We start from the raw sequence: 27,530 nt of genomic DNA, 5'->3' as shown, positions 1-27,530 counted from the left end.
GTCGTTAAACAGCAAATCCAACATAAACGAAAGAATCTATCCTCCAAGGATAAGAAATCAAAAGACAATAGGATTACTGTTTTTGAAATCACAAAGAAAAATCAAACAAGCTTAATAAAACGAACTTATCAGGTTGATCTTGCTATTTCTTTTCTTGTGAAAAACTCACGAGGGCCCAAACAACCTTGGGTTCCTATATCTGCTTAACTTTCGCAGGTAATACGTGATGAGCAGTTTGACTCAGAATGGTATATCGGTAGTGGTTGCTCGCGTCACATGATAGGCGGGAAGGAGGAACTGCGAGAGTTTAGAGCACTAAAAGACAGAGGAAGAGTGACATACGACAACAATTCCCTTGGTGAAATTAAAGGTTATGGCATGGTAACCAATGGAGAGTTTTCAATTCGCAAATTTGTGTACGTGGAAGGACTGCAACACAACCTCATTAGCGTTTCGCTGTTGGTGGTGGGAATAGGACTGAAAGTTTCATTTGACGACGAAGGATCATAAATAATTGAAAAAAATTCCAAGACTGTGCTCTTGAAATCAGAACGCAAAGGTGAATTGTATCTGCTGAATCTGAATCCCATCAAAGGGAAGCCAACAATTTGCTTACTAGCGAAAGCTTCCACTAATGATAGTTGGCTAAGGCATAGGAGACTCTCGCATCTAAATTTCAAAGGTATCAACAAGCTCGTTCTTGGAGATCATGTACGAGGGTTACCACTCCTAAAATTTGAAAAAGAACATCTTTGTGCAGCTTGCGAAATGGCAAAACAGAGCAGAAAGAGTCATCCAACGATTGTGAACACGAAAGTCATTGAACCACTTGAACTCTTGCATATAGACATTTATGGTCCTTCTGCAATAGAAAGCATTGGTGGTAACATATACATTCTCGTTATTGTAGATGATTTTTCTAGATTTACTTGGGTATATTTTCTTAACCAGAAATCAGAAGAAACTCCTAAGCTCAAGGACTTCATAAAGTAGATAGAGCTTCAATTGCAAAAGCTAGTTCGTAATTTTCGCAGTGACAATGGTCTAGAATTCAAAAACAAGACGTTACAAGAATTCTTGACTGCGAAAGGAGTAACTCACAATTTTTTGACTCCTTATACTCCTCAACAAAACGGAGTAGTTTAAAGACGAAACCGTTCGATGTGCGAAGCTGCGAGAACAATGCTATCATTCGTTGATCTGCCGCTTTACTTCTAGGCAAATGCGATAGGAACTGCTTACTTCACCCAAAACAGATCGATCCTCAATAAGCGATTCTCTGTCACCCAATATGAAATCATAAATAAACAAAAGCCTAATGTCAAGTTTTTCCATGTTTGTGGTTCCACGTGCTTTATCTTCATCTCAAAGGAACAGCGGAACGAATTCGATGTGAAGGCTGACGAAGGTATATTCCTGGGGTATTCTCTAACTTCTAAAGCATATAAGGTTCTCAAAAAAAGGTCCAAAAAGTTTGAAGAAACCTACTATGTTATGTTCGACGATAATTACATGAAGAAGTTTCCGAAGAATGACAGTCCAACACATGAGATCTTTCCTAAACTGAATCCTGCTACCATCCCACTGTCCAATCTTTACGAGGAGTTTCTGAACTTATTCGATGAGCCCGAAAAGGAAATCTCCTTAGATTCCAAAGAAACAGACAACAAGGAAGATGAATTGAAGAAAGTCATTAACGATGTTGCGAAAGAAATGGAACAGGAACACACAACTACGAAAGATCCTGAAGTTTTCATTCCACCTACAGATGCGAATGTTCCAACACAGGGGGGGGGGGGGGTTCTACCTCAACCTTCTCATATGGCACACCTATTCAGGGGGAATGAAACCCCTGAAATCAGCATAGAGCTACGTTTCCAGGGGTGAATCCGAATCTAGAAGAAGGCATGTATGCATCATTCGAGGGAGAGATTGGAAATGAGAATGATGATTCGGATGTACAATCAGAGTTTGAAGAAGTGAATGCAGAATTGGATCCAACATATGATCCAAATTACCCTCCTTTAGTTAAATGGACCAAAGATCATCCGAAAACCCAATTCATAGGAGAATCGTCTTCAGGTGTTCTTACGAGAGCTCAACAAAAGGCGAAGCAAACTGCACTACTCTCTAAAGTGGAATTTTGCATGTTCAATTCGCTTATCTCCAAAATTGAACCCAAAAATATTCAAATTGCTCTTGATCACTCTTATTGGGTACAAGCAATTTAGGAGGAGCTCAATGAATTCGAACAAAACAAGGTCTGGAGACTTATTCCCACTCCAAAGGATGCATCCTTTGTTGGTCTTAAATGGGTATTTCACAAAAAGCTGGATAAGGAAGACAATGTGATAAGAAATAAGGTGCGACTCATAGTAAAGGGATACTGTCAGGAAGAGGACATCGACTACAAAGAAACCTTCTCACCCATTGCAAGGTTAGAATCAGTTCACATCTTTCTGGAATATACAGCACACAATAACTTTGATGTTTATCAAATGGACGTCAAGTGTGCATTCCTAAATGGTTCACTTGAAGAAACAATGTATGTGGAACAACCACCAGGGTTCATAAACGAAAAGAATTGCACCACTGCTATATTCTGGACAAGGCAATCTATGGTCTAAAGCAAGCTCCAAGGGCCTGGTACGAAACTCTAACTCGTTTTCTAAAACAAGCTAAATTTAAACAAGGATCAGTCGACCCAACCTACATTCGCAAAAAAGATGGTGACCATTTAATGATCGTCCAAATTTATTTTGATGACATCATTTTCGGATCTACTAACCCCAGCTTAACATTCGAGTTCTGAAAATTGATTGAAACTAAGTTTGAGATAAGCTCCATGCGTCCGATTAAATTTTTCCTTGGCTTGAAAATAATACAGAGTCAGGAAGGTATTTTCATCAATCAGGAGGCTTATACAAAGACCTTACTCTCCAAATTTGGAATGGTGGGAGATTCAAAAGTGAAGGTTCCAGTGACATTCGGAACGAAACTTATACCATCTCTGGATAAACCAGCAGCTGATATGACTCTTTATCGTCGGATGATAGGGTCATTGATGTATCTAACTACTAGTCGTCCAGATATCATGTTTTGTGTTTGCTATTGTGCTAGGTTTCAAGTTAATCCTTGCGAACCTCACATGACAGTTGTTATAAACATCTTCTGGTATCTCAAGCGAAAATCCTCATTAGGAATTTCGTACACATCTAGTTTAGGTTTCTTTGTGCAAGCGTTTTCGGATGCTGGTCTTGGACGTTGTGGTCTAGATAGAAAAAGTACAACAGGAGGATGCCAATTTCTTGATGGTAAACTTGTAAGTTGGCAATCTAAAAAGCAAACTTGTGTCTCCCTATCGATTGCTGAAGCAGAGTACATAGTTGTTGCATCCTGCACCTCTCAAGTAATTTGGATTCAAATTCAACTTCATGACTATGGCATCAACATGAAACGAATCCCCTTATATTGCGACTCTGAAAGCGCGATTCGCATTTGTCATAACCCAGTGCAACACTCAAAGACGAAACACATAAGACTGAGGTATCACTTCATCAAAGATCATGTGGAAGATGGAAATGTCGAGATACACTTTGTAAGATCCACTGATCAGTTAGCCGACGTATTTACAAAAGCCTTGCCCGAACAATCATTCAATCGTATTCTTCAAGGCTTAGGAATGATTGAAGCCGAATCTATTCTGAAACCACCATCGTAGTCGTAAGTTTTTTTTTGGCCTGCGAATCAGTGCGAATGCTCGCAGTGACTCGCAGTCATCTTTTGTCCTGTGAATCAGTGTGAACGCTCGCAGTGACTCGCAACCAACTGTTCAAACAGTGAATCAGTGCAAATATTCGCAGTGAATCGCAGTCAACTGTTCATTCGTGGTTTGGCATTAACCTGTATCCTTTGTACATTTTCTTTACTTATTTATTTTTTTTCTTTTACAGAAAAAACGAAAATCCAAAAATATTTTATTTGTTGGTTTTTAGTTTATTTATTAAAATCAAAAAATATTTTATTTTTGTCTGTTTTTATTTTTTTCTTTTCTTTTAGTAAACCAATACTATAAAAAAATTACTTTATTTTCTTCATTTTTTTTACAAAATTATCAAAAATATTGGTTAATTGAGCAGGCTTTCAGTCAAGAATTTTGATGATCTCAATTACGAATGATGGGGTAGGTATAAACTTTCTTATCTATGCACTAGTTAAGTGTCTCGAGAATCATGCTGCAAGTAGACCAAAGCCTCGAAGAGTTTCTATGTAGAAGCCCTAATGAATCGATTACACCAATTGTTTCTTCCCAATAAGGTTGTATATTCACATAAGTCAAGAGCTACCTGACACTTCTCACATCGAGTTAAGAGTTACTTCCTTTGTCACTTTCGCATGGCAGAGGTACATTCTTTCTTTGGAACCACCTCATACCATTTCTTCATCAACTTTCACATTCACAATTGTAATCCTTAAGACTCTTAGATATTACCATTGATTTTTATGGTTACACAGCTTCTGTGTTTATGATCTTCAATTCGTTATCACCACGAATTGAGTGAAACCCAAAATCCAACACACTTTCATGAATTTACAGTGAATAGCTAATTGTTCTAGATTTTTCACCAACGAATTAACAGAAGTCCACTTTCGTGGTCTGTACCAAGAAATCTCTTTTTCTTTTGAGAGATCTTAACGGAATGTTCTTGACCTAAGACGTTTCTACCCAATAGATCCAATTTTTTTTTGAGATTTCTATGCGAATCTTTTCCACTTAAAATAATCCTAAAGCTTACTTGTTCAAATGACTACACTGGTCAAACAAGTACTTCATCCGAACGTTCGGACTTATATCAAGTTTCGTAGTTTGGTTGAAGATTAAACCACCCTTAAAGCCTAATAAAAAGATGCCTTTCACAGTTTTCTCAACAAACTTGTGTTCGTAATTCAACGAGAAACCACACAGACACTTTAGAGTCTCTCTTGACTCCAAAGGAAGAGATCGTTGTCCGAGATCCACTGCTTTGTGTCTTTATAAGACATCACTAATATCCCTCAAAATTTTGATTTATTTCTTTATCTTTGACACTCTCTCGCACAAAGATCCTTGTGGTTTTCCAAATTCTGGTTCGTGGTACTTTCTTTTACATTTAGTTTCGCAGACTTATCAATGTCCCATCACTACGAAAGTTCATTATTGATTAACTACGAAAGTGCATATCTGACGTGGCATCTTACCGGATAAGATTGGGCGTAAGAATTTGAAACGACGATCATTTGAAACACCGTTGATTTCACGTCGTCTGACGCACATCACAACTGTCAGTCGCGCCTTTTTAGGCGCCTTTTCAGTAACCGATGCAACAAATCGACTGTTTTCTCTCACCTACTACTCTGTATAAAAGGATTTTGATGCTTCATTAATCAATTATCACATTCAAAAAGCAAACAAATCCTCCGACAATTATTCTCTCTCTATTTTTCATCTTCTTCATTAACACGCATCAATGGCAACTTCTTTAGAGACTCCTTCTGTTGCAGAAACCATGGGTCAATCTTCACTCCTCAACATCAAAACCAATCAGAATATGATCCTTGATCTTGACCCAACAAAATACGATGGGTTTCTCCAACCAATTGTCGAATGCCTGAAGTACTCCCTGCTCTTCATTGTGCTTACCAAGACTGAAATTGTTACTCTAGTACATCTCTCAAGAGCTTACTCCACGGCTGGTTATACAAAAGGGGAAGAATTGGTGACGTTTGAAATCCACAACCAAAAAACCCACATAACGAAATCGAGGTTCTACAACCTCCTAAGGCTTCCTCAAATTCCTGATGTAATTAACCCATAAATAATCTCCAATGCAACGATACTGGAGATGTTTTACCAGATGGGCTACAAGGAAAAGTAACTGCAGTTTCTAAGTTCAAAAAGCCCAACTTGCCGCTGATGTGGAATGGCTTATTCACGCTGCTCTTTAAGAGTTTTTCTGAACGAGTTACTCGCTCCAACTGTGCGAGTAAATTCTTCTTGACGATGATGTACATCATCAAATTGGACTACGGCTCAATTCTTTGGGATCGGTTCGTAGAAAGCACTCTCTCAACCACTCGACACAGTGAAATCTCTTGTGCTCACTTTTGGTCTATCATTGTTCAAAGGGTGATTAACAAGTTTAACATTCCCTATATGGAAAGTTCGTCTTTGGCTACGATCCCAACTTTCCACACAATGAACGTCATTTTCGTCGATACCTCAAAGTTCGAATTTATCAGTTCTATTCCTGAAGCAATGCTTCGTTATGTTCCTGTTGCAAGCGAAGTTCTACAAGCCTATCGCTCTCAACCCCTCTCAGGCTTTCGCCCTATTTCTGCAGAATTTCAAAAGATACTTGACAAAGCAGACCAACCCAAGAAAGGAGGAAAGCAAAAGGGTGCGAAAGTTGGTCCGTCTGACACTGTTAAGTCACCAAAGAAGGGTAGTAAACGAAAGTCCAATGAAGGAGCCTATGAACCTCCTCAAGTTCCTAAAAACAAGAAGATCACGAAAGCGGCTCGCAAACCAAGATGTCCAACACCGAGTGACCATGAACATTCGGATTCATGCACGGTTTCAGAGATTCGCATTCACGAGGAGGTTCCCAACAAAAACGAGGCAGACACTACATCTCAACTGAAGGTTTCACAAGCTGTCTCTACGAATCTTGAGGTAACCTTTGAGATTCCAACCTCTGTTCCTATAACTAAAGATTTTTTTGAAGATTTTTTTGTCCCTTCTCCTACTACCATTATCTCAACTCCCGTTTCCATTTCCCCTTGCCCACCGATTTCATTGGGTGTTTCACAAGTTCAAACCCCTCTTTTCACCAATTCTACTGCAACCACAACAACATCCAATGTTGAGCCTCCAGTTACTGTCAATGCATCTGATGCGGGGGCAGGAGCTTCAGGGTTCGCAACTGGTCATTCAACACCACCTATTTCTCCTCTACGCCAAAATGATCCAGACATGATCTACGGTGATGATGAAGACAACTTCGTAGGATTCACCTACAGTTCATTTAACATCAGGACCGAAAGTGATGACAAAGCTCCCGTGACGAGAGGGCAACTCAAGGCAATTCATGAAAAATTGGATTCATTGCTTCATGCTTCTAAGGCATCATCTAGTGATGAGTATTCGCAAGCAACGATAAAATCCCTTCTTGAGACCCTTACGAAAGAGCATTCCGCTAATCTTGAAAATATGAACAAGGCGGTAGATTCTTCTGCTTCTGTCTGCAACAACACGGCCGAAAAAGTCGATAACCTAATTACTGACGCTCGTGAATTCATGAAGGAATTTCAAATCTCCTTTGAGTCCAAAACTGCGAAGGCTAATGCAGTTATTTCTAACCTAGCTCATCTCTTACAACAGAGAAAGAGAAACTTGAACAGCTTCGCACTGGTACGCAAACTGACCATGAAGAGTTCAATTCATCCATTTCCTCGAAGATCTCTAAGCTTTAGGATGACTTAGCCATGGAGTGAAAAATCATGGATGCCCTTGCTTTAAAGACTGAAAAGGTGAAAGTCTTGACAGTCAAGTTAGAGAATACGAAAAAACGAGTCAATGATCTACTATATGAGAAAACAACAATAAAGAGTTGTATAGCTGATGTAAATGGCCTGCTTTCAGATATTATTGAGGCTCGTGATTCAATGATCACTATAACGGTCAAGAAATATCTCTCTGAGAAACTCATGTCTGTCTTTACCATGGTGCACAGGCTAGAAGGTGTTCTAGAATCAAGCTCTATTCTGAAACAATGGGAGAAGGTGTGATACAATCAAAGAAGGAAGTCCCCAAAACTTCAGTCAAGCACACTATCAAAAGCGAAACGGAACCTAAAAGAAAAGAAATTTTTTTCGGTGAAGATCCAATTATTGACAACAGTGAAGATGAAAAGCCTAATGAAAATGAGATGAAAAGAAGAAAGGAACGTGAAGTTCCGATGGATGAGCATCAAAGAATAATTTGCGAGGCTGAGGCGAAAGAAAAGGCTGAACGACAAGCTCAGGTCACGCTGAAGAGCCGAAAGATTTTATTTCCAGTGTGGACTTTGAAGCGTATTCAAAGTGAAGCTGTGGATATGTCGAGTCAATATTGGCTAGAACCGGTTGTGTCACTCTCTTCAAAACTCACAAGATTCGCAGCTGGACCTACCAATAACTCATAAAGCCTTCAGGTTTCGCGGCTTCGTGAGAGTAGCGAATTTCCCATCTACAGTTAGCAGTGTAGATCATTTACTTTTCTCATTCTATTTCAAGCATAAGACGTCACAGTATGAGACGCGGAGTGCGAGCAAGATTACAGCTGTGAAGGTCACTGGTCCAATCAAAATCGACAGCTTCCTAAATGCGAAGTTCAAGGTTGTGAGAGGTTCGTCCAGTCAGGTCCACAAATTCACTCTCGCAGATCTACCATGCCTCAACCCTTATGACTGGATCATGCTTTAAAACTTGTTGTTGAGAGATTGATAGAAGTATGAGCCCATTATTTCTCACCTCAAGCTGATGCTAATCTCGCATATTAAAGAGGTAGGTAGAATGGATGTGGAGATCGATGGTGTGCAGCGAAGAAAGCCAAGTGTTCTCCCTAAAGAAGTCCCAGAAGGTTTGATAAGTTAAAGCCTAGGAAGATACAAAAGGAAGGATGGTATGTGGCATTTCAGATTAAAGAACAAAACGATGCAGACTTTCATAAGACTTGATTCTTTCATGCTGAAAAGCATTTGTTTACTACCACATGCCTGGAGTATGTCTTGGACTTTGTAAAAAAGCACAATGGTAACAGCAAAGGGGACAAAAAAATGTTTTTCATATATGATTAAATGGTATATCCAAGTTTGTAAGGTTCTGTTGAGCGTCATTCCGAAAGTTTTTGAAGTACAAAAGCGAACTCAGCCTTGAAGGACTCTCGCCTCAATCGACACAAAGGGGGAGATTGTTGAGTATTTTGGTGTTGCTTCTTTTGGGCCATCACTTAGTGTTTTGTATATCCAAGTTGGGCCTGTCCACCTGAGTTTATTAACTAGGGTTTTACAATTTAAGGTGCACGAATGCATCGTGTATTAGTGATCGTGTCATTGTAAACCCTACACACCTCTACAGTAGCAGTTCTTCATCGGGTTCTTCTGAGGTTGTGACTTTTAATAATTCGATGTATTGTTGATTCATATTCTGTTCTTTATTGTTTTTAGTTGTTTGAATCTAATCAATCTTAAGAGTTTTTAACTCATCATATATATATATATATATATATATATATATATATATATATATATATATATATATATATATATATATATAAGTTCAAATAAAAACAGTAAATAGTATGATAACAAAAAACCACTATGTTTATTAGAGAGAGAGAGAGAGAGAGAGAGAGAGAGAGACTTAGGTTCAACTGAGAATAATTATATCACGAACATTGGGTCACATTTTTTTTGCTGCAAAACCCTCCAGCATACTGGAGAGACAGAGAAATGTAATATTTATATTTGAATATAAACCACCACCACCCCCGCAACCACCACTAGACCATATAATTCGTTTTGCTGCAAAACCTCTAGCGTACCGACAATAAGGATCAATATAATCTTCATATTTAACTATATATATATATATATATATATATATATATATATATATATATATGTATATATATATATATAATATTATCTGTTTCTTCATCCTGGTACGTTCCTCGACCGCGCTGCTATGTCAAAAAGTTTTGCGGCAAAAAGAAATATGTAGCCTAGTGGTGGTTGTATTCGTTGTGTTGGTGGTGGTTTATATTCACATATGAATATTATATTGCTCTGATTCCCAGTACGAGTTAGGGTTTTATGGCAAAAAATATTTTGCCAAGATTTGTTATCGCGTTCTCGATTTTATAATTGTTCACATTTGAAACATCCTCTCTCAATCTCTCTCACTATATATATATATATATATATATATATATATATATATATATATATATATATATATATATATATATATATCATACATATTTTAGATCATATTATGTTCAATATTTTTTTAAAACAAATATTTCTCAAACTTAAAAATTAATACTTAAAAAACTTATTTAAATTTTTTTAGAAAACCTCCAGTATAATGAGTACAACTATCCGTTAAAGTTTAATAATTATTGGTGATTTTTTTTCGGGTTCTTTTATAAAAATTAATTTTATGAGGTTTGGGTCTAATTCTTTTTCAAAGAAAAAAAATTATGCCGAAAAACAAAGTGGGTGAAAAAAAACCCACGAGCCAATGGCTAGGGGATAAGAGAGAGAGAGAGAGAGAGAGAGAGAGAGAGAAAAGAAATGGAGGGAGGGAGAGAGAGGGAGAGAGATGTCTCCTTTTTCTTTCCTTTTTATCTTTTTTTTCTTTTCCCTTTTCCATTTTAACCCCCTAACATTTTAACATTTGCTGAAAATTGTCAATATCTCATAAATAATTACTAAAACGCCATGAGATACTCACAATAAATAAAATCAAATCTTCACCTTTTAATTTTCAATCCTGCGGCAAAGATGATTTTTGCTCTTACTTCTCACTTATTTTTGAGTGCTCACTCGATCTGTAACATCCCGGAATAGCAAGAGTAAAGTTGAAGGGTTAAAAGAGTAATATGGGAGAGAGCGACTCGGCGAGTCCACGAGTGGACTCGGCGAGTAGGGTCGTGACTCTAGTCGCGTGTTAAGTGACCAACTCGGCGAGTAGCATGGGTGGACTCGGCGAGTTGGTGCTGAGTGGAGAAAACCATAAATCTGGAGGTTGAGCCCTATATAAAGAACATTATGTTTCCTCCCCAGCCTCCTTATCATCCCTTGAGTTCCAGAAACCCTAATTTCGTGAAGAAACCCCATTGTTGAGTGAATTGGAGCTTGGAGAGGTGCTTGTTGAAGAGATCTTGAAGGAAAAGAGACTTGGATCAAAGGGCTTTGTAAGGATTCGGGTTAATCTTCTTTTGGAGCTTCCTTTTGAGGTATTATTTCATTGTTTGAGCTGTTATTATCTAGATTCATCATTTTGGGGGTGTTAGAGATCATATCTTTTGATGAATTGGAGTTTAGAGGTTAGATCTGAGGTTGCTACCTCAGATCTGGATTGGAGAAGGGTTGGAATGCATGAAAGTCCCTGTTTGTGAGTGATTGATGGAGCTATCTTGTCCCAAACCCAAACCCTAGAGTGAAAATGCATAGATCTCCTTGGATTCACGTAAAGTTTGCCACTTTACGTGATGGATGGCCTTAGGAAAGGTAGATCTATAGTTTGGATCAACTGCATGGCTTGGAAAGCCTCTGTATGGATTCAGACCCGGTGGTACTCGGCGAGTCACATGGGTGGACTCGGCGAGTTGCTTGAAGATAGGCTGGAACTCGACGAGTTAGAAGAACAACTCGGCGAGTTGGATGAAGATGGCCTGGAACTCGACGAGTTGGAAGAACAACTCGGCAAGTAGGTTGAAGATAGCCTTAGTCTCGACGAGTCTGTTCTTGGACTCGGCGACTCTTGTCGAAGAGTCCCAATCTTTTCTGGTTGAGCCGTGAATCGGTGAGTCAAGGGGATGACTCGGTGAGTTGTGTGTGAGTGGACTCAGAGTTGTTGAACTTGGCGAGTCTCGGGGTGACTCGGCGAGTTGAGTCGCGGATTGGGGAATTTCTGAGCATGGGGACTCGGCGAGTCATCGGGTTGACTCGGCGAGTAGAGTCAGTCAGGGCTTGACTTTGACCAAGGGTTGACCAGTGGTTTCCAGGGGCATTTTGGTAATTGTTGGATATTGTTTTGAGTTCAATGCCTTGGTGGTTGTCCAGTGGTGGAGATCGTATCAGTGATCGGAGCAGCTTGGGTTATCTGTTCAGTCGGCAGTTTCGAGGTGAGTTATCCTCACTATATCAACAGGGTCTAAGGCACCAAGGCCGGCCCTTATCGGATTGAGATCCGGGTATTTGTTGTTATGTTATTGCTTTGATATGTTTGCATCCTGGTAGCTAGGATGGTATGTGATAGAGACCTGGTTGAGATCGGTATTCTGAGATGTAGGGTGATGATATGCTAGTGACCGGTTAGGTCGGTATCCTGGTTAGGATGATGATATGTTATGTGATCTGTTTGATCGGTTTGTTGACTGTGAATTGTTATATGATGGTATGTTTTATGTGCACATGGTTGTTTGGACTGGAGTTGGGTTGAGGCGGGTTCTGCTTTGTGTTGTAGGCCAAGATACCCAGGGCGGACTGGTTGTCCCGAAGGCCCAGCGAGCGGTCCGGATAGGCTGTAGGCCCCAAGAGGGCGGACCAGACGTATCGAGGCTCGGAGAGTGGACCAGGCTGACTGAAGGCCCGGTGTGGGCGGACCAGTCATACTGTAGACTCAGAGAGTGGACCAGGTGGATTGAAGGCCCGGTGTGGGCGGACCAATCACACTGCAGACTCGATGTATGTGGATAGATTCGGAGAGTGGACCAGGTGGATTATAGGCCCGGTGCGGGCGAACCAATCATACTGCAGACTCGAGGTTTATGGCTAGACTCAGAGGGTGGACCAGGTGGACTGTTGGCCGGTGCGGCGGACCAGTCATACAGTAGACCCGAAGTGCATGGTTGTTCTGTGGTCGGATATGTTATGGCATGTTATGCGTGTATGGTATATATGGTTGGTATTTTGGGGATATCTCACTAAGCTTTCGGGCTTACAGTGGTGGTTTTATGTTTTTCAGGTTCTTCAGGAGACCGTGGCAAGGCGAAGGCGTGATCGTACCGCTCCTCATGTTTATGTTGTGATGAGATTCTAGGAATACTTATAATAAATTGTATTGAAAACGTTTTTGTAATAACTTTAATGGAATCGAGTTGTTTTCGAAAATTTTAAATTGGTTGAAATTTTTGGTCGTTACAAGTTGGTATCAGAGCCTTGGTTTGAGTGAATTGGAGGAACACTCGTGTGACTCCAGTCTCAAATCGAGGAGAGTTTTCAAAAGAGAATTTAAAATGGTTTTCAAAATGAGTAAAGGAGGATGCGGAGGTACGATCAGCCGGAGCCAGTAAGTAACCCCAAAATACCATACATGATATTTGTTTTTGAGCTTTGATAGAACAGCATGCTAGTGTTAGGCTAGGGATCTTCAGGATTTCATGATAATGCTGCCTGATTGTGATGCCTGTAGCCTAGGGTTCCTTGTGGGAGATTTCCAGTGTTCCTCTAGTGGTGAGGGTTGAGCGCTTGTTTGTATGTTTTCACTAGGGTGTTGTGGTAGTACTTCATACAAATATGGGTAGGTGTGGAAGGTAGTATGGGCCCGTACTATTGAAAGCACAGGACCCATACGCGTATCAGGGAAACCATGACCTCTAGGGTTGGGTTGAGAGAGTTGGTTCCCGGGATAGTGGGAAGTATATGAGTTTTTGTGGTGATTTTCAGTATGGAGATTTCGAGGCATGTTGGGAGTGGATTCGGGTCAGGATCGGGAGCAAGAGAGGGAGTTCCGGGCGGGTCAGTACCACCTGAGGTTATTGGTCAGATAAGCACGTGCAAGTTGGATGCGAGGATTCGTGAGATCTTGCGTGATGGGATTGCTGCATTTTTCCGGGCTGAGTTGCCGGAGCTGTTTGGGTCAATTAAGACCGCCATGGTTGAGTATTTTGATGAGCGCTATGCAGCTCTCACAGAGACGGCTGCCGCGGCTGTAGCAGCGGCAGGGGGAGGAGCTGGTCGGGGCTTTCAGTATCGGGACTTCGATAATACGAAGCCTCCCACCTTTGATGGAGTTCAGGACCCGATTGTTGCTATGAGATGGTTATCGGATGTGGAGGGGTGTTTCTTCACGTGTTCATGCCGTGCTGATCAGAGGGTGAGGTGTGCTCTGAACCTGTTGAGGCTCGGGGCAAAGGATTGGTGGAGGTTGACCACGGGGTCATATTCAGATGCGCAGAGGGCTGCGGTTTCATGGGATCAGTTCAGAGAGATGTTCAGCACTCGTTATATCCCGCAAGTTGAGAGGGAGAGATTGGCTCAGGAGTTCTTTGAGCTAAAGCAGGATTCGGAGTCGGTGACTGAGATCACCAGGATGTTCACTGAGAGGGCGATGTTCTGCCCAGAGTTCGCTTCAGAGCAGGCTCAGATGTCTCGATATCTGAGCATGCTCAAGAGGGATATCAGACAGTTTGTGTCTACGCAGAGGTGTGAGACCTTGTTGGAGTTGCAGGAGGCTGCCAGGCGGCGTGAGTTAGAGATTGAGTTGCAGTTGCGTGAGCTGAGGCAGGCTCCGGTGCAGTCGTAGTCGGCACCGAAACGGTCCAAGACCGTTGATGCTAGAGTGGGAGATCTGAGTAGCCACACTTGTGGGAAGTGTGGGAGGGGTCACATCGGAGTTTGTAGGTCCGGTGGTGCATCCCTCAAGTGCGGAGAGGAGGGGCACTATGCGAGGGATTGTCAACAGTCAGCGCCGGTTCGGGATTTGAGGATTTGTTATCATTGTCATCAGGTTGGACATTTGAGGGTCAACTGTCCACAGCTCGCTGCAGGACCGGTGCAGGCTCCAGCACCGGCCACTTTGAGGATCACAGGTGGAGGTCAGGATGGAGCGAAGCCCCCAAGGGCTTAGGGTCGTGCTTATCAGCTTGCGGCAGAGGAGGTCAGAGCAGTGCCGGATGCAGCTGCGGGTATGTTTCTTTCTTGATGTCTTGTTATCTTGTGATTATTGTGGTGTATTGTTTATGTGTTGGTATCTTTGTGTGGTTTTCGATGCGGTATTCGTCGTTTTTGAGGGTTGTGGTTTGGTTATGGGTTATTGTATTGGGAATTTTGTTGGTTATCATTCATGAGGGTTATTAGTGGAAACCTGGCATTGGTTTGAAGGTCGGGTAGCATCTGCTTTCTGAGGAGGGGTTAGATGCAGATTGAGTTTCTTTCGAGCGGGTTAATCAGTGTTGATATGGGATTTTGTTAAAGGTTGTTTATGCTTATGGGAAGCAGTCCGCGTGTAAGTGTTGGCTTTGTGCAGGGTTGTTTTGGTTGGTCGGTAATGGCGACCGGTGTTTGATAGTCAGTGCTACAAGTGGGGGAGAATTGGAAAATTCTCCGGAAGATCGATGAGCATTTGAGGGTGCTTAGCTGTTTGGGATTCAACAGTGTTCTGTCAGCCCATAGTGTAGGCTGGTAGGAGCAAGTGTCAGGCATGCGGGGCGGGATACAGACCTAGGGCATTTGATTATGGAGGGCCTAGGGATCAGGCCGGGATCGATTATGTGTGATGGAGATAGAGTTCGGAACCCCTAGAGGGCTAGAACGGTATGCATGGGAGGATTTCCCGGAGAGATAGCTCGGAATGATGAATGCTAGTTGAACGGTCCGGATAGATTGAAGGCCGGTAGGCGTACCAGTCAGGCAGAAGGCTCGGAGAACGGTCCAGCTAAACTGAAGGCACTGAGAGCGGTCCAGATTGGCTGAAGGTTCTGAGAGTGGTCCAGATTGGTTGAAGGCCTGGTGAGGCGGTCCAGTCATGCTGAAGACTCTGCGGGTATTGTTGGATCAGTTCGAGGATATGGATTGTGTATGTTGCAGTGTGATAGCATTAGAAGGTCTGGCCCCGGGTAGTGATCTTGATTAGTTGAGATGGTGCATGGGCTTGAGAGTCCCTGCGATTAGAGTCAGAGTATGTGTGTTGGATGGATAGCGGTTACGCTATAAGGAGTGGTGTAGCGTTGGGCGAGCACCGTGGCACTTGTCGGAGTGACAAGGCGGCCAAGTGGATTTCCTTGGTAAAGGAAAGAAAGAGGAGTGTAACTCCGAGAGGGAGTGCAAGTTCACGGAAGTGAAAGCGGCAGAGCAGAGTTATGATTAAAGTGATCCGAGTATGGTCATTGAGCAGCGTGTTTGCAGCAGTGGAATGGAAGCACATCCGGTTTGGGATGTCTGCTGAGGTCGCGGAAGGAATTTCGCGGGTGTAGAGCCAAGAGGCTTGGAAGGGATGCAGGGAGGGAGTCTTGGGCTCTCAGTGTGATTCTGATCAGGGAATTGTGTATACAGTAATGGTTCATCCTGGGGATGTTTAAAGATGTCATCAGTGTATCGGGTTTTCCCAACCTGAGGGTGCTAGAGCTAGTTCAGTATGTGTATGTGATTGAAAGAGGAGAACTCATGGGAGTTTCTCTGAAGAATGTGTCTTTCTGTCAGCAGAACGATTAAAGTTGGACTCGGATCGGGAATCCGGTGGTGCATGGTTAGGGGATAAGAGAGAGAGAGAGAGAGAGAGAGAGAGAGAGAGAAAGAAATGGAGGGAGGGAGAGAGATGGAGAGAGATGTCTCCTTTTTCTTTCCTTTTTATCTTTTTTTTCTTTTCCCTTTTCCATTTTAACCCCCTAACATTTTAACCTTTGCTGAAAATTGTCAATATCTCATAAATAATTACTAAAACGCCATGAGATACTCACAATAAATAAAATCAAATCTTCACCTTTTAATTTTCAATCTTGCGGCAAAGATGATTTGTGCTCTTAGTTCTCACTTATTTTTGAGTGCTCACTCGATCTGTAACATCCCGGAATAGCAAGAGTAAAGTTGAAGGGCTAAAAGAGTAATATGGGAGAGAGCGACTCGGCGAGTCCACGAGTGGACTCGGCGAGTAGGGTCGTGACTCTAGTCGCGTGTTAAGTGACCAACTCGGCGAGTAGCATGGGTGGACTCGGCGAGTTGGTGCTGAGTGGAGAAAACCCTAAATCTGGATGTTGAGCCCTATATAAAGAACATTATGTTTCCTCCCCAGCCTCCTTATCATCCCTTGAGTTCCAGAAACCCTAATTTTGTGAAGAAACCCCATTGTTGAGTGAATTGGAGCTTGGAGAGGTGGTTGTTGAAGAGATATTGAAGGAAAAGATACTTGGATCAAAGGGCTTTGCAAGGATTCGGGTTAATCTTCTTTTGGAGCTTCCTTTTGAGGTATTATTTCATTGTTTGAGCTGTTATTATCTAGATTCATCATTTTGGGGGTGTTAGAGATCATATCTTTTGATGAATTGGAGTTTAGAGGTTAGATCTGAGGTTGCTACCTCAGATCTGGATTGGAGAAGGGTTGGAATGCATGAAAGTCCCTGTTTGTGAGTGATTGATGGAGCTATCTTGTCCCAAACCCAAACCCTAGAGTGAAAATGCATAGATCTCCTTGGATTCACGTAAAGTTTGCCACTTTACGTGATGGATGGCCTTAGGAAAGGTAGATCTATAGTTTGGATCATCTACATGGATTGGAAAGCTTCTGTATGGATTTAGACCTGGTGTTACTCAACGAGTCACATGGGTAGACTCGGCGAGTTGCTTGAAGATAGGCTGGAACTCGACGAGTTAGAAGAACAACTCGGCGAGTTGGATGAAGATGGCCTGGAACTCGACGAGTTGGAAGAACAACTCGGTGAGTAGGTTGAAGATAGCCTTAGACTCGAAGAGTCTGTTCTTGGACTCGGCTAGTCTTGTCGAAGATTCCCAATCTTTTCTGGTTGATCCGTGAATCGGTGAGTCAAGGGAATGACTCGGTGAGTTGTGTGTGAGTGGACTCAGAGTTGTTGAACTTGGCGAGTCTCAGGGTGACTCGGCGAGTTGAGTCGTGGATTGGGGAATTTCTGAGCATGGGGACTCGGCGAGTCATCGGGTTGACTCGGCGAGTAGAGTCAGTCAGGGCTTGACTTTGACCAAGGGTTGACCAGTGGTTTCCAGGGGCATTTTGATAATTATTGGATATTGTTTTGAGTTCAATGCCTTGGTGGTTGTCCGGTGGTGGAGATCGTATCAGTGATCGGAGCAGCTTGGGTTATCTGTTCAGTCGGCAGTTTCGAGGTGAGTTATCCTCACTATATCAACAGGGTCTAAGGCACCAAGGCCGGCCCTTATCGGATTGAGATCCGGGTATTTGTTGTTATGTTATTGCTTTGATATGTTTGCATCCTGGTAGCTAGGATGGTATGTGATAGAGACCTGGTTGAGATCGGTATTCTGAGATGTAGGGTGATGCTCTGCTAGTGACCGGTTAGGTTGGTATCCTGGTTAGGATGATGATATGTTATGTGATCTGTTTGATCGGTTTGTTGACTGTGAATTGTTATATGATTGTATGTTTATGTGCACAGGGTTGTTTGGACTGGAGTTGGGTTGAGGCAGGTCCTGCTTTGTGTTGTAGGCCAAGATACCCAGGGCGGACCGGTTGTCCCGATGGCCCAGCGAGCGGTCCGAATAGGCTGTAGGCCCCAAAAGGGCGGACCAGACGTGCCGAGGCTCGGAGAGTGGACCAGGCCGACGGAAGGCCCGGTGCGGGCGGACCAGTCATACTGTAGACTCAGAGAGTGGACTAGGTGGATTGAAGGCCCGGTGCGGGCGGACCAATCACACTGCAGACTCGATGTATGTGGATAGATTCGGAGAGTGGACCAGGTGGATTGTAGGCCCGGTGGGGGCGGACCAATCTTGCTGCAAACTCGAGGTTTATGGCTAGACTCAGAGGGTGGACCAGGTGGACTGTTGGCCGGTGCGGCGGACCAGTCATACAGTAGACCCGAAGTGCATGGTTGTTCTGTGGTCGAATATGTTATGGCATGTTATGCGTGTATGGTATATGTGGTTGGTATTTTGGGGATATCTCACTAAGCTTTCGGGCTTACAGTTGTGGTTTTATGTTTTTTAGGTTCTTCAGGAGACCGTGGCAAGGCGAAGGCGTGATCGTACCGCTCCTCGTGTTTATGTTGTGATGAGATTCTGGGAATACTTAAAATAAATTGTATTGAAAACCTTTTTGTAATAACTTTAATGGAATCGAGTTGTTTTCGAAAATTTTAAATTGGTTGAAATTTTTGGTCGTTACACGATCCAAATTATATATATATATATATATATATATATATATATATATATATATATATATATATATATATATACAGAGAGAGAGAGAGAGAGAGAGAGAGAGAAAAGTAAGTTCAAATAAAAATAGTAAATAGTGTGAAAACATAAAAACATTATGTGTATGTTATTATTTTGCAATGAATGTTGTATATGTTTATTGTTGAAGTAATTCTAATATGAATATTAACGTTTAGTTATTCATATATTCATTAGAATGTGTAACATCCCCCTCTGGCACATATCACAATATTGTCCGCTTTGGGCGACTCAGCACAAGGACTTCCCAGATGGTCACCCATCCTGGTACTAATCCCGCCCGAGCATGCTTAACTGCAAAGTTCTTATGGGATCTGCTTCCCTCACGGATTTAAAACACGTTGTGACAAGGAAGGTATCCACACCCCTTATAAGGAGTGTTTAGTTCTCCTTCGAAGCCAATGTGGGATTAGGTGCAAGCCACCTTTACCCCCCATTATAAGGTTCGACGTCCCCGTCGAACACATTGACTCGTGCCCTAGCTTTGATACCATTTGTAACATCCCCCTCTGGCACGTATCACAATATTGTCCGCTTTGGGCCACTCGGCACGAGGACTTCCCAGAGGGTCACCCACCCTGGTACTACTCCCGCGCGAGCAAGCTTAACTGCAGAGTTCTTATGGGATCTGCTTCCCTCACAGATTTAAAATGCGTTGTGACAAGGAAGGTATCCACACCCCTTATAAGGACTGTTTAGTTCGCCTTCCAAGCCGATGTGGGATTAAGTGCAAGCCACCTTTACACGAATGTTCCTCCAGTTCACTCAAACGAGGGCTCTGATACCAACTTGTAAGACACAAATTTTCCAGCCAATTTGAATTTTAGAAAAAGAAACATTTCAACCATTTGAATCATTACAAGTTGTTTTCACAATGTAAAATATCAGAGTTTTCACAAAAACATAAACAAAACATGAGGAGTTGTACAATCATGCCTTCGCCTTGCCACGATCCCCTGATGTACCTGAAATAATAAACTGAAACTGTAAGTCCGAGACTTAGTGAGTTCCCCCGAAATACCGATACACATGCAATTCTCAAAACCATGTCAGCAATATCATGACATAACAAACTAAACAGCATGCAATGGATCCACAACTTTATAAAGTTTGCAACTTTATACCTTTTGGAGCTTCTTGATCATAAACTAACTTTAGATCTATGAGCTTGATCTTGTTCTCCAACACTTGGATGCAACACCTTCCTCTTGAAACACTCAAAACACAGCAAATAAGCTCACACCCACAAAGAAGAGCTAGGATTTGGGGAGGATGAATGGAGGCTGAGGAGGGTGAGGATAATAAGAGGAAATGATCTATAAGGGTGTTTATATGGTCCCCAAACCCTAAACATTAGGGTTTTCTCCTGACATGAGTACGCCCGACGTACATGAGTGTACGCCCAACGTACTAGGGCGCACCTAGTACGCTCAGCATACCCTTAGGTATGCTCAGCTTACTCCTTCCTGACCTAAAGTTGCAACTTTAGTACTCATACCTCTCATGGCCCAACTCAACCAAACTCTAAGGACTAAAATGGCAATTAATTAAAGAGAAGGGATTCGAAATATGTCGGTGAAGTTCGGGATGTTACAATTCTCCCCCACTTGTCTTAGACTTCGTCCCCGAAGTCTGCTGCAGTGAATATATCCGGGTAATGCTCCCGCATCTCGGATTCGGCCTCCCAAGTCCACTCGGACCCTCTCTGATGCTCCCACTGTACCTTTACCAAAGGTATCTCCTTATTCCGAAGGACCTTCGTCTTCCTCTCCAAAATGGCCACGGGACTCTTTACATAATTTAGGCGCTCATCAACCTGAATATCATCTAACGATACTACTGCCTCCCGATCCATGATGCATTTCCGCAATTGCGAAACGTGGAAAGTGTTGTGTATCCGACGGAGTTTCGATGGAAGATCCAACCTATATGCAACCTTGCCAACCCTGGCGATTACCCGAAATGGGCCGATGTATCGGGGACCAAACTTTCCCCTCTTCCTGAAGCGAATCACACCCTTCCAGGGCGAAACCTTTAGTAGCACCATGTCACCTACCTGGAACTCCAACACAGATCGACATTTGTCGGCGTAACTTTTCTGCCGACTGTGAGTGGTTTGCAATCGTTGTCTAATCTGGTGAATCTTCTCAGTAGTTTGCAAAACCACCTCCGTCCGCCCTATCACTCTATGACCAACCTCTCCCCAACAAACGGGGGTGCGACATCTCCGCCCGTACAACAGCTCAAAAGGCAGAGCACCAATGTTGGAATGGTAGTTGTTGTTGTAGCCAAACTCTACAAGGGAGGTGGGAATCCCAGCTCCCACACAATTCAATAACACAAGCCCTCAACATATGTGACAACCCGAAAATTCTAGCTTGTATAAACGTTTAAATCTATCAAATTTAGACTCGTGTTGCTACCTTTTAGCACTGTTTAGGGTCTATTTTGAGTAATCTGAGACAAGTGCATCAAAGGAATCAGTATTCGGAAGTGTCAGTTTAAGTTCTAAACTACCTAGCAAATGTAAACCTCCTCAAAAATTAGTTTACGGTCGATACCTTGAGTTTACGGTCAAGGTCACCGTAAACCCATCCCTATATATATATAAACCTTGACCATTTTTCAATCATTTTTACCATTTCATGCCTAGAAATCGGAATTCTCTCCCAAGGATCATAAGATTTTGCTTCCAAAACTCCAAAAATGTAAGTGATTCCTTCCCTTTAGGATTTAATACATCCCTTCTTCTTGATTCACTCTTGAATTCATCCACAAATCTCATCTTTTGAGTCTAGATATTCAAGATTCTCAAGAACACTTTAGTGTTTTCGGCCGAAAACACCCGTCTTTGCTTCCAAATTGTAAGTATCTATCCTCTATACTTATATCTAGTTAAGATTCTTGTGTTTGGCCTTGAAATCATCACTTTTCCATGAACAAAATGTGTTTACAGTCAAGTGTATCTCCTTAGACCATAAACCATAGGACCGTAAACCCTATGACAATAAGGTCATTAGACCGCAAACGCATAGGACCATAAACACATGAGACCGTAAACTCATTAGACTGCAAACTCAATGGACTGTAAACCCTATGACCGTAAACACATAGGACCGTGAACCACTTTGACCGTAAACTCTTATGGTCATGCCACATGGACCGTAAACTCCTTAGGGTGGCCATACACCCTTGGTATGCAATCACATGTGATTGTAGCACTTAAATCTAAGTGTATCCTATGTCCTAGGGCGTTTCCTTTCATGATTAGTTGTATAAACACTAATTATATGCTTATATGTATCATTATATGATAAATAGGATCCGTGTGTGTGCTCAAGTCTTCACTTGGCACTTAGCATCCTATACCACCCGTTCATCCAAACCACTCACTACAGGTGAGTTCATACCCCTTAATCTACCTTTTAAATGATTTTAAATGCTTTTATGGGGGGGGGGGGGGATACAAGTTGAAATATTATAGTTAAATTATCAATCACATGTGATTAATAACTAACAAACAAATGGATTTACTATACGTTTAACTGTTTATCAAAGAAACTACTTCAAATTTTTATCAAAGTCTTTTTCATGCTAAACTCCTTATCAAACTTATTCTTATATGCCAAATTGCTTTTAAATCATTTTATAAATTGACATCAAGTCATCATTATTTATTATTAAACTCTTCAAATGTTTTTACAAACTTCTTTTTAAACTTATATATTGTCAAATGCATGTCTATATATGTATAGTTATATAAGTAATGTTTAAAGAAATTAGGACTGATAACTCGCTTTATTACCTTTTCCTTGTCTGGATGTGGCCTTAGGGCATCGGTTATTTGTCCGAATGTCGTCTAAATATTAGTTATATATTATGTATACATATGTAGATATAAAAGTACTATCAATCAGTTCAGTACCTTTTGGGTAGCAAAGGCATACCTTCATTTATTCAAACTACAGAAATTACTAGTAAACTATAATAGGTATATTTTAGGAGAACACTATCATATACTAATACTATAACGAGAAACAATACTTACTATAAAGAGAAACAGATAGAGAATACTATAACGAGAAACAATACATACCATACACTATACAAGAGAACATATTATGATGAGAAACAAAGAGAACATACTAAGATGAGAAACAAAGAGAACATACTACATACTAGACAGAGAGAACATACATTACACTAGTACATACAATACATATACAAGAATACTATAACATAAATGTGAGCCACGGTTTCGGGGCATCGCATCACTACCATGGCTCGTTTTGTATCCAGAGTCTCCTAGAGGGAGAGCGTGAATTTTTGTATAGATCTACACTGGATTGACTATCCTACACCTTGTTGTTCGCTACAATGGGACTTGCAAGTCTACGGGTGCCAAATAGATCTATACTGGATTGACTATCCTACACCTTGCTGTTCGCTACAGTGGGACTTGCAAGTCTACGGGTGCCAAATGTCATTTCTTCCGACGTCTTTCATCGTCGCGTTATTAGTCGATAGTATGGTGCAACCATATCACATTATACCTTAATCACCAACCGGTTTAAGGTAGTTAGTACAACATTAGTTACCACAATACAACACTACAATACTTTATAATTTTCTCATTGCATTCACGTTGTGATCTTCACACATAAACGGTAATGTAAAAATTATATTTTTAGTTAATAATAGTCGCAATTGGGAAAATACACTCTTTTACAAGAAACAAAGATACAAAACATTTGATGCCTTGGTAGAAGGCTACATTTAGTAGAAAATATAGGGTTTTCTAGGAGATACAAACATTTACAAACTTATACATCAAACACTTACAAACGTTTACATTGAACATTTACAAACATTTTCAGTAAACTTATACAAACATTGACACTAAATACTTATGAACTCACCAGCTTTAATGTTGATAAACTCTTTCAAAATAACTTGTATTCTCAGGTCACCAGTAGACAGGTACAGTCGACCAAGTTTTTGAGAAAACGGAGCATGTTCAAGACTCGTCTTTTATTTTGATTACTTGTTTTGATGTCTTTTTACTATGAATGAACACACGTGTATCAAATTATACTATTAATACAATGGATGATGTTGTTTATTGTTTACTATTTTGCATTGTTATGATACTATACATGACGTCCTCCACCACCGAACGTTTCCGTCGTCCTGTTTTTGGGGTATGACAACATATCCTTGTAGTGGTGTTGATTATGATGGCATGTGCAGAACTAGTAAAGATCTAGTGAATCATCATGTAAAATCAAGAACACAAGGAGTAAATAAATCTTTGTAAGCTCATTTTAGATCTAGAAAGAATATGCAAATGCGTTTGTACAAAGTTTCTCTCTCTAGTCTAACACTCCAAAATGGTTCCTTACATAAAATAAGTGCCGCTCACTTCCTTATAAAGGAAAGGCAACTCATTACACACACAAGTGGGTAAAGCCTCATCCAAGCATGACTTTGCACCCTAACATTCTCCCCCTCAAAGTTAGAATTGGATGCCCCGACTTTAGTTTTCAACGAGCTAGCACGATCAAGACCAAAACTCCACCTCGAATTAACACCGGTCTTCAAATCCGCAAACGAATATCCGAGAAACCCGCTTCGAATACCCATCATTCTCCCCCTTTTTATAATCAAAAAATGATTATAAAGGCCATTAAGGATGAGAAGCGCCCGAGGAATGAACAATACAATACTCCCCCTTGATGTGTACCAAAAATGAATCACCAAAAATCTTGCACGGAAAAACAATCACAAAAAAGCCACAAAAAATTTCCAATTTATGAAAATTTTTGACTTTTTGAGTGAAAGTTGCAAGATTTTTCAAAAACCGGGTAGAAATTGTCACTTTCTGAAACTTGCAGGGACCCGTTACGCAAAAAATAGCCTAGTATGTGAAACTCTATCCCATTTACGAAACTGGGCATAAAGCGTAAATTGGGACAAACTGCAGGGACCAGAACTAAAAATTCTGCAATTTCTCAGCTTTTATTACCCATTTTCGAAGTTGGGTATAAACTGCCAATATTATGAAACTACAGGGACTCACTTCGAAAATTCTGTATTCTCATCAATTTTTGCTCCAAATTCGAAACTGGACCAATTTTGCGATTTCGTAAAAATGTAAGGCCAAATTCGAAACTTGAGTATTTTCTTCCCCAACTCATTTGTTTCATAGTGACACACAACTTTCTTCCCTTCACTTCATTTATCAGGTAATTCAATTCGTACGAAACTTTTTCTTCTTTCTTACCCAATTTCGTTTCTCAGACAATTCCCTTCATACGAAATAATCCTTGCTTCACTTCATACGAAACTTCATCCAAACACGAAATCGAAGCATAACGAAGCCTCTTAATGAAAAGTAACCTCTTAATCATCAGACCTATGAATCATAATTTCGTTCTTACAGTTTTCGTTTGAAAGAACAACACACTTCGTTCATTCAACAACAGCTCAACATCAAGGCTTCGTACAAAATCAAACACCCATTTTCTCGCTCCCCTTCGTTCAATCAGAGCCCCAATTTTGTTTCACAGATACTAACATCACAAAATAAACTTTCATGACCCAAAAACTTTCGTTCGTTTTCAACATCCATGGCTTCCCATTCGTTATCAATTAACAAACCAACTTCGACTCACAATCAGCTCAACATTTCGAACATTGACTCTAAATCTTCCCAGTTCGTTTTTAATCAAGCAGCACAACTCAGCCTCGACCATCTGTTCTTCATCGATGCATCATAAAAACGAATTTGTTCTCAACCAAATCATTCGAAATAAAAAATCAAGCCTTCGAAAGCAAATTATCTACTCATCCAGTTCGTCAACATCAAAACCAATGTCTTTGATATCAGTTAACAACCCAAATCATCGATATCAAACAATCGAGTCCAAATCAATCAATTTACCAAAATCAGTCGACATCTAATGCAAATTCCAAATCACAACCTTGACCATTGATATCAATTCCAAACCATATACAAACCTTTGAAATCCTCCATTAACAGACCCTAGAAATCAGATTACGACCATCAACCAAAATTCCAACGTCGATATCAATTTTGTTATCTGCAACTCGATATCGATACTCCAATAGCCTTCACTTTCCATCGACATTAACACTTTAGTTTCAAAATTTGAGTTTGAGTTTCGTTATCGATTCACATTCCAACTTCCCAAACACGAATTCAATCATGTGTAACAATTCGAATACACAATACCAAATCAAATTCACGAAGATCCTTATCCACTTCTTCTCCATCAATAACAACAAATCCTCCATGTTGAAACTTGATAAATTCATTAAGATCAATATAACCATCGCCGATTTCTTCTAATTCAATAATCCAAAATTGATTTTGACTTTCCCTTGTGTTTGACTTATCGATTCCACATGTGAAATTCAACACAATCGACACCAAATTCGACTTCAACTAAACAACTGAAAGCCAGTTTCAACTTCAATTTTATGATATAGAAATCGAACCTCAAATATATTGAATGATTAAAAAATTTTGACTGAAGAACGAGATATTGAACAGTGATGAAAAGTTATAAGGAAACGGATCCATGAACAGGGTTTGAACAATTGATTGGGCTCAAGGTTTCAAGAACAGTAATAACTTCGAAAATGTGGGCTTAATGAACAGTAAGTGAATATCAATTGGTTTAGGCTTTGTAATCGAATGAATAGTAAAAATTGAGAATTAATTTTGATTTTTGGAGCTTGATCCTTTTAAACAAAAATTGTTGAATCAACAATGGGGTTGAAACAGATTAGATCCAACGAGACAAATCGATCAAAAATGAAAAACGAAAAATACGAATCGAATTCATGGACGTTTTGGAATCCATTTGAGAATTTGAGATACCTTTTGGACGAATCGAGTCCCGTTTTCAACAAACGAATCGAATTTAGAAGATCTTGGTTCTTTTGTAAAAATGTGAAAATCTCCAAATCGAACATTGTACCACCCACCATGCGATATGTACAACTCGTTCTTCGTGTTCTTCATCAAACTAAGAACATCTTCAAAAGAACCACCAACACATTTGGGTTTTGACTTTAAATTCAATGCAACCTTTGGAGATTGTTGCTTTGGAACCCAAATTTGTTTAACGGATTTCGGATTCACAACGTTTGATGATTTTTGTGAGTAAACCCGCTTGTTTTTGCGATTGATCTTCTTCTTCTTTTTCTTTCTCATCTTTTTGCATCTTGAATACTTGACTCCATGAACAAACCCACTTTCCACAACATCAACTTTTTGAATTTGAATCAAATCTTTTGGAGTTTGATACTTATGAATTTCTTGGATCACCGGCTTCCAATAAGGAATCATTCCTTCAAACGAATCACAAGAACACAAAATATCATCTGTTTGAACTCCAATCGAACAAAAAACTTTTTCATCTTGAAAATAAACTTGAACTCCTTTTCCTTGAGCATCATGATCATCATCAAGAACACCTTCCCTAGCTTCACGACGATGTGCATAATATTCAAGTTTATTGCTTCCAT

The 27,530-nt window shown here is 40.8% G+C and overlaps 1 protein-coding gene across 1 annotated transcript; it reads left to right on the top strand.

Annotated features, from left to right (window-relative positions):
* The first annotated feature begins 768 nt into the window (after window positions 1-768).
* LOC145050522 (uncharacterized) lies at window positions 769-4,179 on the top strand. The gene is made up of 4 exons (XM_078998758.1): window positions 769-933; window positions 1,219-1,776; window positions 2,232-2,611; window positions 4,140-4,179. Exons 1-4 carry the CDS (start codon window positions 769-771, stop codon window positions 4,177-4,179), a joined length of 1,143 nt encoding a protein of 380 aa, XP_078854884.1.
* Window positions 4,180-27,530: the final 23,351 nt, after the last annotated feature.

The sequence above is a fragment of the Lactuca serriola genome, chromosome 5, assembly GCF_051521515.1.
Source record: "Lactuca serriola cultivar US96UC23 chromosome 5, Lser_US96UC23_V15, whole genome shotgun sequence".
In the NCBI taxonomy this organism is placed as follows: domain Eukaryota; kingdom Viridiplantae; phylum Streptophyta; class Magnoliopsida; order Asterales; family Asteraceae; genus Lactuca; species Lactuca serriola.
Note: the sequence above shows the minus strand (reverse complement) of the source record. Positions and strands in the feature narration are given on the sequence as shown.